This window comes from Pseudophryne corroboree, chromosome 5 (genome assembly GCF_028390025.1).
Source record: "Pseudophryne corroboree isolate aPseCor3 chromosome 5, aPseCor3.hap2, whole genome shotgun sequence".
NCBI lineage: Eukaryota > Metazoa > Chordata > Amphibia > Anura > Myobatrachidae > Pseudophryne > Pseudophryne corroboree.
The window spans coordinates 183,469,598-183,485,794 of NC_086448.1; the positions used below are offsets into that span (position 1 = coordinate 183,469,598).

General features: G+C 45.2%; 2 protein-coding genes across 2 annotated transcripts in view; one reads left to right on the plus strand and one right to left on the minus strand.

The window, feature by feature from the left end:
* LOC134927454 (uncharacterized) overlaps window positions 1-9,824 on the plus strand; it is a 123,395-nt gene extending 113,571 nt beyond the window's left edge. Inside the window, exons 3-5 of the mRNA XM_063921924.1 lie at window positions 2,661-2,825; window positions 7,766-8,650; window positions 9,623-9,824. Coding sequence (XP_063777994.1) covers window positions 2,786-2,825; window positions 7,766-8,650; window positions 9,623-9,729 — 1,032 coding nt within the window. The 5' untranslated portion in view covers window positions 2,661-2,785 and the 3' untranslated portion in view covers window positions 9,730-9,824. The remainder of the gene's footprint in view (window positions 1-2,660; window positions 2,826-7,765; window positions 8,651-9,622) is intronic.
* The window catches only part of VIPR2 (vasoactive intestinal peptide receptor 2), a 300,614-nt gene that overhangs the window by 52,052 nt on the left and 232,365 nt on the right, over window positions 1-16,197 (minus strand). The window contains exons 6-7 of the mRNA XM_063921922.1: window positions 10,665-10,791; window positions 2,194-2,344 (exon numbers count right to left, since the gene is read on the minus strand). Coding sequence (XP_063777992.1) covers window positions 2,194-2,344; window positions 10,665-10,791 — 278 coding nt within the window. The remainder of the gene's footprint in view (window positions 1-2,193; window positions 2,345-10,664; window positions 10,792-16,197) is intronic.

Here is a 16,197-nt window from a genome sequence, read left to right on the forward strand (position 1 = left end):
TTACTTATCCATGTACAAACAGTTTTTCCTAGGCCAAGCTCTTTTAATTTAATGATTAGTCTCCTGTGAGGCACTGTATCAAAGGCTTTTGCAAAATCTAAGTAGACCACATCCATTGATTTTCCTTGGTCAAGATTGTCGCTTACTACCTCGTAGAAGTTAACTAAGTTAGTATGACATAATCTGTTCCTCACAAACCCGCGCTGGTTCTTGCTAATAATCTTAGTGGTCTGCAGATACTCCTGTATGCTATCCCTTAGAATTCCTTCCAATATTTTCCCCACTATAGATGTCAAACTAAACGGCCTGTAGTTACCTGGATGATTTTTGGATCCCTTTTTAAATAATGGCACTACCTCTGCTATACGCCAATCCTTCGGTACCATGCCAGATCTAATTGAAATATTGAAAATCAAGTACAGGGGTCTTGCTAGTTGTGACCTAAGCTCCATAAGAACCCTCAGATGAAGACCGTCCGGGCCAGGTGATTTATTAATCTTTATTTTGCGTAATCTCTCCCTGACTGCTTCTTCACTTAAACAAGTATCTAACCACGAAACATTACTGTCACTATCGCTATGCACTACTCCCACCATCAGTTCTTCTCTGGTGAACACTGATGAAAAAAATGTGTTCAGTATTTCTGCTTTTGCTTCGTCATCATTTAACAATACTCCAAATTCATCTTTTAATGGACCTATGTTCTCCTTTGTTAACCTTTTACTGTTTATGTATTTAAAAAAAAATGTAGGATTGATTTTACTTTCTATAGCAATTAGCTTTTCGTTATCAATTTTAGCTGCTTTTATTGCATTTTTGCATCTTTTATTGCATTCCTTGTAGTACTGGAATGAATCCGCCTTTCCATTAGATTTAAATGCCTTGAAAGCACGCCTCTTTTTATCGATTTTGGCCTTGACCTTCTTGTTAAGCCATATTGGTTTGTAGTTTGGTACTCCTGTGCTTACTGCCCATGAGAATAAATTTGTGAATATTGCTATCCAGCAACCCTTTTAAAACATCCCACATTTTAACATGCAAAATAAAAGAATTACTGTGCAAAATTACAACAAAGCCAAAATTGGCTATTAATTGCAACCTAATTTTACTGATCTGGTGTGGTTTGTAGCAGGAAGCACTGTGCAAGTTCACAAAGCATACCTCCCAACTTTCCCACTTTTTGTGGGACAGTACCGTTTTTTTTGGTAATGTCCCACCTGCGGGCTACAGTCTCCCATGGTGGGGGACAGTTGGGAGGCTCGTGTCACTCACGGTGAATAGATGCTGTCACGGGAGACTGGTGGCATGCCAGCTGCTCATAGATTGCTGGGCATTCCCCCACAGTGACGGAAAATGGGGGCGTGGCTCATGATAGTGACACTCCCACAAAGTCACCTCCCCTTTTCTATAGACCACACCTCCTTTCGGTCACGCATGCCTTTGCTGCACAAGGGAGTCCTGCATTGTCATCTACTGATGTTGGAAGTTAGGACAAAGTACAGTACTTAAGTGGACAACTATGGATATACTGTAGGTCCTTATTTAGAGTCAATCTTAAACTTAAACTTTATTGCAATTTGTGATTTTTTTCTACAAAAATCTCTGCAAACTATTCACATTCAGATGCATCTTCAAAACTGCAGTGACTCCCACCCCTAGGTTGCAGCTCCCTCCCTTTGTTGTTCACGGCTTAGATGAGACCAGATTGTGACTGGAGGTGTAGCTTCATGGTCAGTACATAAAACATTGCAAAGAAAAACACATACAGAAGAAATATATTAAAGTGAATTCCCGGACAATAACAAGTACCCAAGGGGCTTGGGATTATGAGAATTGCTTGCCGAATCAATTCCAAAGATATAAATGTATATGTCCAGTCCAATCAGTTTTATACTGTATGTGAAAAAAGTGGTTTGTTTGCAATGTAAAATTACTTTTTAAACACTGCTCTTGCAGTTTTACTACACATGAATAAATGGGTGATTTTTACAGTTGCAATCAATAAGACATACGTATCATAAATATATTCACAGTGATCACTACCAACTTTTACAATTACACCATCATAAACGCAGCCTCTAGAAGGAGTACAAACAAGCACAAGCTGAGTCAGAACAAAGCCAAACTTGCATTTACAATATGTCTTACACTGAATAAGACTCAATGGAGGAAAAAATACTATGAATAACTTACCCCATCCAATCAGCAGATATATTGTAAAATGTCTGTTCGGAGAAAATATGACTACAAGAAGCGTGTGCAGGTAAAGTCCTTCAACCAATAACCAGTAGAAATTTGCTGTTACACAGTAATGAAAAAATACTAAAATAATCTTACACCCTACCTGTAAAAAAAACAAAACAGTACATTGCTTTACTATCTCAGTTATTAGTAACATTACATTATATCGGTTTTAAATGTGATTGCTGCAACAGAAAAAACTGATGACTAATCAATATCTATCTATCTATCTATCTATCTATCTATCTATCTATCTATCTATCTATCTATCTATCTTCTATGCATTCTTTGTATTATTATCTATTCACCAAACTATTTTTTTCTTTCTCTGATGTATGGAGGATGTTACATTTTCCTCCAAGCATGTTACATAAAGGATAAATATACAAAAGAACTCTAGTGCATTTTGTCTATTCCAGCCAATGTGTTTCAATCTATATGGGTTTTGCCAAGGCACCCTAACAAATACCTGTGGGGCTGAAACAGGTCAGCAGATGTAGATGAAGGAGGTCATCACTTTGGAGCCCAGCACTCTGATCAAATCATGAAGAGCGGAAGGATTGAGAATGCAGATGAGAACAGAGGTCCTAGGCTGCTATTACAACTTGCTTGTTTTTAAATTGACTGTGCTCCCTTCTTCCAAAGGGGGTAATTCAGAGTTGACCGCAGCAACAAATTTGTTAGCAGTTGGGCAAAACCATGGGGGTAATTCAGAGTTGATCGCAGCAGCAAATTTGTTAGCAGTTGAGCAAAACCATGGGCCTAATTCAGATCTGTTCGCTCGCTAGTGTTTTTCGCTGCGCAGCGATCAGGTCACTACTACGCATGTGTATGCAACGCAATGCGCAGGCACATCGTATTTGTACAAAGCGGATCGTTTCTGTGCACTGGTTCTTGCGAAGAATCCATTCGCACAGCCGAACGCAAGGTGATTAACAGAAAGAGGGCGTTTGTGGGAGGCAACTGACGGTTTTCTGGGAGTGGTTGGAAAAACGCAGGCGTGTCAAGGCGTTTGCAGGGCGGGTGTCTGACGTCAATTCCAGGCTCGAATAGGCTGAAGTGATCGCAGCGGCTGAGTAAGGTCAGAGCTACTCAGAAACTGCACAAGCTGTTTTTGTACAGGGCGGCTGCACATGCATTCGCACACTTGCAAAGCTAAAATACACTCCCCTATAGGCGGCGTTTATCTGTTTGCAGCGCTGCAAAATAATAGCTAGCGAGCGAACAGATCTGAATTAGAGCCCATGTGCACTGCAGGTGGGGCAGATGTAGCATGTGCAGAGAGAGTTAGATTTAGGTAGGTTATTTTGTTTTTGTGCAGGGTAAATACTGGCTGCTTTATTTTTACACTGCAATTTAGATTTCGGTTTGAACACACCCCACCCAAATCTAACTCTCTCTGCACATGTTATATCTGCTTCCCCCTGCAGTGCACATGGTTTTGCCCAACTGCTAACAAATTTGCTGCTGCGATCAACTCTGAATTAGACCCCATGGGGGTCATTCCGAGTTGATCATAGCTGTGCTAAATTTAGCACAGCTACGATCATTCACACTGACACGTGGGGGGACGCCCAGCACAGTTCTAGTGCGCCCCGCATGTCAGTGCCGCCCCCCCCCCCCCGCGCGCAGAAGTGCAAAGGCATCGCACAGCGGTGATGCCTTTGCACTTCAAGAGTAGCTCCCGACCAGTGCAGCTTTAGCGTGCTGGCCGGGAGCTACTCGTCATTCCCCGGCCTGCAGCGGCTGCGTGTGACATCACGCAGCCGCCGTGGTCCACACCCCCAATGGTCCGGCCATGCCTGCGTTGGGCCATGCCCCCTAGATGATGGCTTAACGCCGCCGTCCAGCCCCCTCCCGCCCAGCAACCGCCTCTGACTCAGAGGCGATCGCTAGGCAACGCCGGCTGGCATGCGCCGGCTCATGCGCAGTTCCAACCTGATCGCTGCACTGCGAGAAACTGCAGCGGGCAGGTGTGGCAGATATAACATTTGCAGAGAAAGTTAGCTTTGGGTGGGTTATTTTGTTTCTGTGCAGGGTAAATACTGGCTGCTTTATTTTTAGACTGCAATTTAGATTTCAGTTTGAACACACCCCACCCAAATCTAACTCATGATTTTGCCCAACTGCTAACAAATTTGCTCCTGCGATCAGATCTGAATTAGGACCCATGTCTCTTTACGTGCTCAAGTGCACTAACATGTTCACTTATTGCATTTAATGGTTAAAATGTGGCTTGGTTGAAATGCACCTTTTTTTTTTTTTTTACCAGAAGCCTAACTGGAAGGTGAAAAATACCTTCTATTAAAGGGGTGGTCTTCAGTATGCCGGCGGTCAGGCTCCCGGCGACCAGCATACCGGCGCCGGGAGCCCGACAGCCGGCATACCGACACTTATTCTCCCTCGTGGACCCTGGAGGGAGAATAAAATAGTGTGGCGCGCGTAGTGCGCCACCGTGCCTGTAGCGTGGCGAGCGCAGCGAGCCCGCAAGGGGCTCATTTGCGCTCGCCACACTGTCGGTAAGCCAGCGGTCGGGCTCCCGGCGCCGGTATGCTGGTCGCCGGGAGCCCGACCGCCGGCATATCGTAGTGAACCCCTATTAAAGCTATAAGAGAAGACCCGTTCACCTCTAAAGTTCAGGAACAATTAGGACCTTTTGAGTGAAGAAGAAAGGTGCACAATTGCCCGTGTAAGTTTCTTCATCCCTTTATATCATGTAAATAATCCTAATAATAACTGAATAATAAATCCAGTCAAGTGTCTAATACATAATCATTAAAGGAAAACCCTTGATATGCTCAATTTGTTCCATCAAACATTTCAACTGGATGTATTTGAGCAAAAGTAAGAGAATGATACACAGAAAAGTGTTTGTGCCATAGTTTAGGCCTTTTGTGGTTCATAAATAACACATCAGGGGATTGCACCTGTACCTTGAACACTTGTAATAACTAGTGATCAGCAGAGAGGGTGCTGCCATTTATGGATATTTGATAACATTGCGAGGTACAAATCAGCACTAAAACCATAGCACACAGTGAGTAATTAATCACTATCTTTACAAAGTTCAAACAGTGTTAATAAACTATCGCTGAACACACTAAAGAAAAACTTACAGTACCATGGGTGGGTGTAAAAACAAGATTACAGGGGTAATAACACATCTGCCTTAACACATTGTTCACATTGCAATCAGCAGACTGGATGGCAGCAAGAGGTACTGACCACAGTAGTTGCCCCAGGATAAGATGTAAACAGTCATGTGATGTGATGCCCACATCCAATACTGGGATGACCTTTTTGCCAGTCTGGCTACTGTCCATTCACCTAGCAGCATTCAATAAACATTATAATGTCCCTTATGGGTTTTTATGCTTTTAATAGCAGTCTGTCCATTGGCCCTCATTCCGAGTTGATCGCAGCAGTACATCGCATCGCAAAATGGTGAAAAACCGCCAACTGCGCATGCACGACAGCTAGACTGCGCGTGCTCAAAGGGAGCGATACGACGCTTGAGCAAAATTACTAACTGAAAACCTGCTCGTACTACACCACCGAAAACGGGGAGTGACGGAGGCGTGACAAAGGCACGGCTTCGCTATCTAACGAAATGGGCGTGAAAGTGGGCGGCTAGTGTGGGAGTATGCAACCAGCAGTAGGCGTGTTTTGAGCAGAAATGCGTATACGATGGTAAATGTACACAACAAATGTTCGCTATCCTGTCGCAGCCGAGGAGTAAGTCTGCAGTTACTCTGCACTTGCGAAGTACTGTGACTAGTGTGTCTGCCCTAATTAGCAATTATTATGCCAATGAATTCACCTGTTGTCCAATTACTGAGCAAACACTGCTCAGCCAAAATACTACAAACAGCAATTGTCTGGACACATAACATTTTTATTGTTAGCACCTACACATCTGACATGCTCCCAAATAATCTTTTTTTCCCCCAAAAATAAACATTGATGTTAAATGCATGTTGTAATTATTTAATAGTAGCAAATGCAATCACGTGTGAATAAACCAACTTATAAACTACATCAGCTAAATCTTATCGACATAGACATATTCCTTTGTACATACCAAATAACATGAACCACATAATGCAGGCTACACTTAATGTTACTTAATAAAATGTATTTTAATTTTTTTGGGAATATGTGTGCATATCTAATATTAGGTAATGTTGCCCCTAGTAACCCCAGGTCCTATTTTTAAATTTTTAATTATAGGCCCAGTTAAGTGTTGTGCAAGGCATACCTGTTTAAATTTTTAATATGCAATGTTTGTCTAAATATTCTGATTGTAACCCTTGTTCCACAAATGTCTATATGCCATGCATCTGTTTACATTACAAATGACACAACATATGATCCTAAATGTCGAAAACTTTGTGAATTTGTGCAGCTGATTGTTATTGACAAATGTGGTGAGTACACAGATTGTAACAATTACTTTTCTATAAGTGTGTGTGTATGTGAGTGTGTGTTAGTGTGATTGTGAGTGTGTGATTTTGAGTGTGTTTGTGTGTGTGTATGTGAGTGTGTGAGTAATTGTGAGTGTATGTATTGTGTTTCTTGTTCTTCCGCGGCTGCGAATTTCCGCTATTGCGAACTGTACCCACTGTCCTTCACAGCAATGCACACATCAATAAAGTTTATTAGATGACACCATAAATTTACAACCAATCACATGCCACCACACACTATAAATATAAGCCCATATATGGAAAATGCCATTGGCACCATGCGCGCAGCTGCATTTAGCCACCGTGAGCTGCGCGTGTTGGTTGCAGTGATGGACCGCCGCGTAGGCCGCGCAGGCCCCTTTATCCCCAATAGGATAAAGCGCGAGGCCTACGCGGAGGTCCGCCGCATACTTCGCAGCCGCACCCGGACCACACGCTCCATTATCCAACTTAAAGGTGCTGGAGCGACCTCCGCCATCGCACACCGGACCTGTTGGTGGAGGTCCACCAACAAATCCGCACTAGACGTAGGCACAGTAAGTTTCATATTACATTAAATAACACTGAGATTATTAGCAGAAACTTGTAATGCAAAACTTGCATATTTTCACTAAATTATATAGTGTGAAAATTGGCACACTGACAATGAACTATTGTAGAACAAACATGACACAGTGTGTGTGGTTAGGGCAAGCAGTACTGACTGTGTAGCAAAGTGCTTCTGAAAAAGTGAAAGTTGTTGTACTGAGTTGCTACACAGGCTGTCAACTGAACCCAATAACTTGCTCTGTGTGGTAAATTTACTAAGGTGGGAGCTTTTTAGAACTGGTGATGTTGCCTATAGCAACCAATCAGATTAAATCTATTATCTTCTAGAAGCAGCCTAATAAATGTTACGTAGAATCTGATTGGTTGCTATGGGCAACATCACCAGTTTAAATTTTTTTTTTAGCAATTTTACCCCTGTGTCTTTAACATGGGACAGAACAGTGTAATAGAAAAATACTGTTGTTATAATTTTTAAAGCCACAACCTAAATATTACCTATGTCATTCTAGGGCGAGCACAACGGCAAGCTGCTGCAGGAAGTCTGGACCAATCCCCTTCTCAGCCCCCCTCCCCTTCTGTCGCCCAATCCCCCTCTCCTTCCCAATCCCCTTCTCAGCCCCCCTCCCCTTCTGTCGCCCAATCCCCCTCTCCTTCCCAATCCCCTTCTCAGCCCCCCTCCCCTTCTGTCGCGCAAACCCCCTCTCCTTCCCAAACCCATTCTCAGCCCCCCTCCCCTTCTGTCGCCCAAACCCCCTCTCCTTCCCAAACCCCTTCTCAGCCCCCTTCCCCTTCTGTCGCCCAATCCCCCTCTCCTTCCCAATCCCCTTCTCAGCCCCCCTCCCCTTCTGTCGCCCAATCCCCCTCTCCTTCCCAATCCCCTTCTCAGCCCCCCTCCCCTTCTGTCACCCAATCCCCCTCTCCTTCCCAAACCCCTTCTCAGCCCCCCTCCCCTTCTGTCGCCCAATCCCCCTCTCCTTCCCAATCCCCTTCTCAGCCCCCATCCCCCTCTCTTTACCAATCCCCCTCTCTGTCCCCCTCCCCCTCTCTTTACCAATACCCCTCTCTGTCCCCCTCCCCCTCTGTAGGCCAAACCACCACTCCGCCCACCTCCCCCTCTCTTTCCCATTCCCCCTCTCTGGCCCCCTCCCCCTCTGTGGCCGAAACACCCTCTCCGTCCCCCTCCCCCTCTCAATCAGACCCACCCTCTGTAAACAGCTCCCCATTCCATCCTCCTTCCCCAATCCCTCCTCCTTCCCCAATCCATCCTCGTTCCCCCATCCACCCTCCTTCCCCCATCCACCCTCCTTCCCCCATCCAGCCTCCTTCCCCACCCAGTGAATGGGCAGCAGAAGCCCCTGAGGATGTTGAGGGTGCTGCGCATGTGGCTGATGAGAGTAAGTTTTAACACATTTAAAATGTATTTGTTACCTACTTAAACTTCAAAATCAAACAAATGCAGTGTTGTACTGTGGCCAATCTTGGCCCAAGGAAAAATGTTTGTGTTCTTCATCATGGTATGGATGTTGCATTTACATTTGTGTGAGTATCATTAGATGTACAGTGTCTATGTCTGCAATGTTTAGGGTGTCCACTCTAGGTCGACACTCATTAGGTCGACAGGGTTGCCAGGACAACAGGGTTTATATGTGCTAGGTTGTCAGTGAAACAGTTAGACCTGAGTGGAGTTTAGTATGTTGTTCTTTTACACTTGTGCCTGGGTATTCCTAATATTTGCACATTCAACTCACATGCTTCACTTTGTTAGCCAGGCTAAGGACACAATGATTTGTGATGTGAAAGTTACAGTCAAAAAAAGATTATTTTACTTAAACAAAAATGTTTCACCTTATGTAGTAAGGCAGGCTTTCAGGGAGTGTGGCCATGCTAGGATATGTTGTCCTTCTGAAGATGTTGATATGCAGTGTGATGATGCAGGGCAAACACCAAAAAAGACAAGTCTGCTTCACTCCAGATGTGAATGAATCCCAGCATGGGGTTACATTTACTAAGATGGGAGTTTTATTCAAGATGGGATGTTGCCCATAGCAACCAATCAGATTCAACTTCTCATTTATTTAGCACCTTCTAGAAGATATGTGGAATCTGATTGGTTGCTATGGGCAACGTCCCATCTTAAATAGAACTCCCATCTTAGTAAATGTACATCATGGTGTGGTACACTTTTTAAAATGGAAAGTTAACAATAACAAACATTGCTGAGCATGCTTGTGTGTTGGTATGTTACTGTTTTAACATTCAAACATCCATGATGTAGTCCCTTTGCCATTAAAGTGTGCTTTGTGGCTTGCTTGTGTAATAGGTAATTTGAGTAAGTTTTTTATTTTTATTTTTGCTCTTCTTTTCAGATGGTGCAATTGGAGATCCCACAAGCCTGCCTGGCATCCTTGCAAGTCTAAAGGCTAATTTGCAGGCCATGCTGGCCGATGTTGATCGGATGCAAAAATTTTTTTAATTTGTTAATTTTTAAATTGGAAAATATTTGTTATTGGTTCTAAAAAAATACAAAAAAAATATGTACAAAAATAAAAAAATGTTTATTACAGTTAAGCGGTTGTTGTGTTTTTTAATGCAATAAAGGAACAGCATATTGCCTAGCAGAAATTGGTTACCTTACAAAAAACACACATCAAACTTACGAATATTAATCTTATTATTTACAAACAAACAAATTATGTCAGTTAGTAGCTTATTGTTTAGAAAAACATGTAAACACATATATTCACACACTACACCTCCACACAAAAATATGCTATTTAACATTAGACCAAGCACAGTTTACACATCTATTTCACTTATTTATAAACAAACATGGTAATGGCCAATTATGCCTACAAAGTGTTCTGTAGGTATTCTTTGAAGACTTAATTGGTCATGACCACAATCATTCATTACACTAATTAGATTCATAATTGAGGAAGGCTTGTTGAGTTTGAATTGAAAGGTGTAATATAACTTGAAAAAAAACCCCATTGCTGTGCGTTTTTCAGCAAAAGCTTGTGCAATTTTAAGAGGAATGTGTAAATCTACGAGAAGTTAGGATTTTTACGATGACGTTTGTGAAATTGCGATGGGTTCGCATCAGTGCGATGTCATTTGGCATACGCCTACTTTGTGTAATATTGCGTACGAAATAGCAAAAATACGTTGGGGCGGTTATTCGCTATTGTGCAACGTGTTCGCAAAGTTGCGAATATGTTGCGCGAACGAAAAAAATAGCGAACAACTCGGAATCACCCCCATAGTGTCTACTGGTAGTGAAGGTTTAGTTTTAGCCAAATGAGAAACAGGATTAATCAGTGACTTTACAATGACAACCCTAATGGTTTTGGTGACCATCCATCTTGCATCCTAGCACATAATGTCATAACATGTAGACAGTCTACTAACCAGAGAGTCTGGACAGGGGTAAGTACTTGAGTAGAGAAAATCATCCTTCACTAATACTGAGATTGCTTTCAAAATGAAAGAGAGGAACAAATTCAGATGGATGTAATTCCTTGTACAATGAAGCTTTCTAGAAAAAGAAAGAAGAAAAAAATCAAACACACTGAATACAATCTAGAAGTTCTAGGTTCCTCATCATTAAATATATGGTACAGTTCTGTAGGCTGTGGGTGCATCTGCCCTGGAATGGCATATCTATGGGGTATATTTACTAAGGTCCCGATTTTGACCGAGATGCCGTTTTTTCTTCAAAGTGTCATCTCGGTAATTTACTAAGCAAAAATCACGGCAGTGATGAGGGCATTCGTAATATTTTGGAAGTCCTAGGAAAAAATCACGAATCAATACACCATCGGTCAAATACGCCTGCAATTTGGTAGAAATCGGGAATTTACTAAAAAGTGCAAAACACAAACACTGCCGACAATAGCCAAACACTGCCGTGCTAAAATACAAATCGTGAAAAAGTGCTAAAAAAAAACAGACCTGCTTTTTTGTCCCGTGTTTGTATAGGCATGCACGGATCCATGAGATCCATGCATGTTTTTCAGTGGGAAGGGGTGGGAAATGTTATAATTTAAAAAAAAAAAAATTGCGTGGGGTCCCCCCTCCTTAACCAAACCAGCCTCGGGCTCTTTGAGCCGGCCCTGGTTGCAAAAATATGGGGAAAAAATTGACAGGGGTTCCCCCATATTTAAGCAACCAGCACCGGGCTCTGCGCCTGGTCCTGGTTCCAAAAATACGGGGGACAAAGCGTAGGGGTCCCCCGTATTTTTGAAACCAGCACCGGGCTCCACTAGCTGGACAGATAATGCCACAGCCGGGGGTCACTTTTATACAGTGCCTTGCGGCCGTGGCATCAAATATCCAACTAGTCACCCCTGGCCGGGGTACCCTGGGGGAGTGGGGACCCCTTCAATCAAGGGGTCCCCCCCCAGCCACCCAAGGGCCAGGGGTGAAGCCCGAGGCTGTCCCCCCCATCCAATGGGCTGCGGATGGGGGGCTGATAGCCTTTGTTCAAAGTAATGAATATTGTTTTTAGTAGCAGTACTACAAGTCCCAGCAAGCCTCCCCCGCAAGCTGGTACTTGGAGAACCACAAGTACCAGCATGCGGCGGAAAACCAGGCCCGCTGGTACCTGTAGTACTACTACTAAAAAAATACCCCAATAAAGACAATACACTACCATTTCCTGGTAGAATGGGCTTTTACTGACTTCGGCACTGGTAGCCCGGCCGAAGAATGAGCCTGCTGAATCGTACTACAAATCCAGCGTGCAATAGTCTGTTTTGAAGCAGGATGACCAATCTTGTTGGGAGCATACAGGACAAACAGTGCCTCAGTTTTCCTGGCAACAGCCGTTCTGGTGATGTAGATCTTCAAAGCTCTCACAACATCCAGAAACTTTGGAACCGCTACAGCATCCGTAGCCATCGGCACCACAATAGGCTGGTTAATATGAAATGAAGAAACCACCTTCGGCAGAAATTGTTGACGAGTCCACAATTCCGCCCTATCCGAATGGAAAATCAAGTGCGGGCTCTTATGAGATAAGGCCACCAACTCCGACACTCGCCTGGCAGACGCCAGGCCAAAAAAAAAGCATGACTACCTTCCAAGTGAGAAATTTCAACTCAACCTTACACAAAGGTTCAAACCAGGAAGACATAAGAAACTGTAAGACCACATCAAGATCCCATGGAGCTACCGGAGGCACGAATGGAGGATTGATATGCATTACTCCCTTCATAAAAGTCTGCACCTCTGGGAGGACAGCTAATTCTTTTTGAAAGAAAATAGACAAAGCCGAAATCTGTACTTTGATGGAGCCTAATTTCAGGCCAGCATCTACACCTGCCTGCAAAAAATGGAGAAAGCGACCCAAGTGAAAATCTTCCGCAGGAGCCATTTTAGACTCACACCAGGAAACATACTTTTTCCAAATACGGTGATAATGTTTTGCCGTAACCTCCTTCCTAGCCTTAAGGAGAGTGGGAATTACCTCCCCAGGAATACCTTTACGAGCTAAGATCTGGCGCTCAACTTCCATGCCGTCAAATGCAGGTAAGTCTGGAAACACGCATGGACCCTGCAACAACAGGTCCTCTCTTAGAGGAAGCGGCCAAGGATCTTCCACCAGTAATTCCTGAAGATCCGGGTACCAGGCCCTTCTTGGCCAATCTGGAACGACGAGAATCGCCTGAACCCATGCTCGTCGAATGATCCCCAGTACCTTTGGAATGAGAGGAAGTGGAGGGACACATACACCGACTGGAACACCCATGGAGACACCAGGGCGTCCACTGCACTGGCTTGGGGGTCCCTTGACCTGGAACAATACCTCGTGAGCTTCTTGTTGAGACGAGACGCCATCATGTCGATCAATGGAATTCCCCAACGCTTTGTCACCTCTGCAAATACCTCTTGGTGAAGACCCCACTCTCCCGGATGGAGATCGTGTCTGCTGAGGAAATCTGCTTCCCAGTTGTCCACTCCCGGTAGGAAGACCGCTGACAGGGCGCTCACGTATTGTTCCGCCCAGCGAAGGATTCTTGTGGCCTCCGCCATTGCCGCTCTGCTCCTTGTTCCGCCTTGACGGTTTATATGTGTCACCGCTGTGATGTTGTCTGACTGTACCAGGACAGGTCGACCCTGAAGAAGGCTTCTTGCTTGTTGCCATTGTAAATGGCTTTTAACTCGAGAACATTTATGTGGAGACAAGCTTCCTGGAGCGACCATTTCCCCTGGAAGTTTCTTCCTTGGGTGACTGCGCCCCAGCCCCGGAGACTTGCATCTGTTGTCAGAAGTACCCAATCCTGGATACCGAACCGGCGTCCCCCTAGGAGGTGAGAACTTTGTAGCCACCACAGGAGAGAAATTGTGGCTCTGGGAAATAGACTTATCTTCCGGTGCATGTGCAGGTGAGACCCGGACCATTTGCTCAGCAAGTCCCACTGAAACACCCGGGCATGAAACCTGCCGAATGGAATTGCTTCGTACGCCGCAACCATCTTCCCCAGAACCCGAGTACAGTGATGGATTGACACACTTGTTGGCCTCAGAAGTTCCCTGACCATCGTCTGCAGTTCCAGAGCTTTTTCTTCTGGAATAAATACTCTCCGTAATTCCGTGTCCAGAATCATGCCCAGAAAAGGCAGCCGAGTGGTCGGAATCAACTGAGATTTTGGCAAATTGAGCACCCAACCGTGCTGTCGCAGAATCGACAGCGACAAATTTACACTTCTCAGTAACCGTTCCCTGGACCTCGCCTTTATAAGGAGATCGTCCAAGTACGGGATAATTGTAACCCCTTGCTTGCGAAGGAGAACCATCATTTCTGCCATGACCTTGGTGAAAATCCTTGGGGCCGTGGAAAGCCCAAACGGCAACGTCTGAAATTGGTAATGAGAATCCTGTATCGCAAACCTGAGGAAGGCCTGATGCAAAGGAAATATCGGGACGTGTAAGTAGGCATCCTTTATGTCGACTGACGCCATAAAATCCCCCCCTTCCAGGCTGGCAATCACCGCTCGAAGAGATTCCATCTTGAACTTGAAAACTGAGGGATTTTAGATTCAGAATCGGTCTGACCGAACCGTCCGGTTTCGGCACAACAAAGAGGCTCGAGTAGAACCCCTCCCCCCGTTGGGATGGGGGAACGGGAACAATGACCCTCTGTTGACACAATTTTTGTATCGCTGCCAGCACCACCTCCCTTTCCGGAAGAGACACTGGTAAGGCCGAAATGAAAAACCGGTGAGGGGGCACCTCCCGAAACTCCAGCTTGTATCCCTGAGACACAATCTCTAGGATCCAAGGATCCAGGTCTGATTGAATCCAGACCTGACTGAAGATTCGCAGACGGCCCCCCACCGGTCCGGACTCCCCCAGGGAAGCCCCAGCGTCATGCGGTGGACTTGGTAGAGGCAGGGGAGGACTTTTGGTCCTGGGCGCCTGACACGGCAGGCGACTTCCTTCCCCTTCCTCTACCCTGTGAAGCGAGGAAGGACGAACCTTTTCCACGCCTGTATTTATTGGGACGAAAGGACTGCATCTGCTGATGTGGTGCCTTTTTCTGTTGTGTGGGAACAAAGGGAAGAAAAGAGGACTTACCCGCAGTCGCGGTAGAGACCAGGTCAGCCAAGCCGTCCCCAAACAAGACAGTACCTTTGAAGGTTAAAGATTCCATAGCCCTCTTGGAGTCGGCATCAGCATTCCATTGATGTATCCACAACACCCTCCTGGACGATATTGACATGGAGATAAACATCCCTCGCCGCATCCTTCAGGTAATCTGCAGCGTCCTTGATATAACCAAGAGTCAAAAGAACATTATCTTTATCAAGTGTATCCATATCATTAGCTAAATTCTCAGCCCATTTAGCAATAGCACTACTCACCCATACCGACGCCACAGCAGGTCTGAGCAATGCACCCGTATTAGTGAAAATGGACTTCAGAGACGTCTCCAGCTTGTGATCCGCCGGATCCTTGAGAGCTGCCGTGTCAGGAGACGGAAGTGCCACTTTCTTAGACAAACGAGATAGAGCTTTGTCAACATTTGGAGACGACTCCCATTTTTCCCCTGTCATCAGAGGGGAAAGGATACGCCATATAAATCCTCTTGGGAATCTGCCACCTCTTGTCCGGCGACTCCCAAGCTTTTTCACAAAGAGTATTCATTTCATGAGAGGGGGGAAACTTCACCTCAGGTTTTTTTCCCTTGAACAAGCAAATCCTTGTTTCCTGTACCACAGGTTCATCAGAAATGTGTAAAACCTCTTTTATAGCCACAATGATGTATTGAATACTTTTAACTAATCGTGGATGTATCGCAGCCTCAGTGAAATCGACGTCGGAATCAGAGTCCGTGTCAGTATCATGTATCTACCACTTGATTAAACGGCCGCTTTTGCGACCCCGATGGGGTCTGCACCTGAGACAGAGCCTCCTCCATGGACTTTTTCCACACCTGTGTCTGTGACTCCAACTTATCCAACCTCTTTGATAAAGAAGCCACATTCGTATTAATCGTACTGAGCAATGCGAGTAAATCAGGTGTCGGCAGCGCCGACAGGCCCAAATCTAGACCCGCATCCGCTCCCCCAATAACCTCCTAGGGTGAATAACATTCAGCCTCAGACATGCCGACACGTAGTAACGACACACAGACACACACAGAATGTCTCAGCTAGGGGACAGGCCCACAATGAAGCCCAGATAGAGGACACAGAGGGAGTATGCCAGCTCACACCCCAGCGCCCATATATCCCCTCAAGGGATATATGTGACCAGCGCTGCTTAAACCACAATAAAATGCACCACAACTGCGCCCCTCCCCCCCCTCCCTATTAGCTCCCCGTTACTGTGAGAGGAGTTGCGGAGGTCCCGGGCAGCGTCTCCTTCAGCCGCGTGTTGGAGGAGAAGATGGCGCTGTGAGCCGCGCGACGAAGCTCCGCCCCTTCCCGGCGAGCTT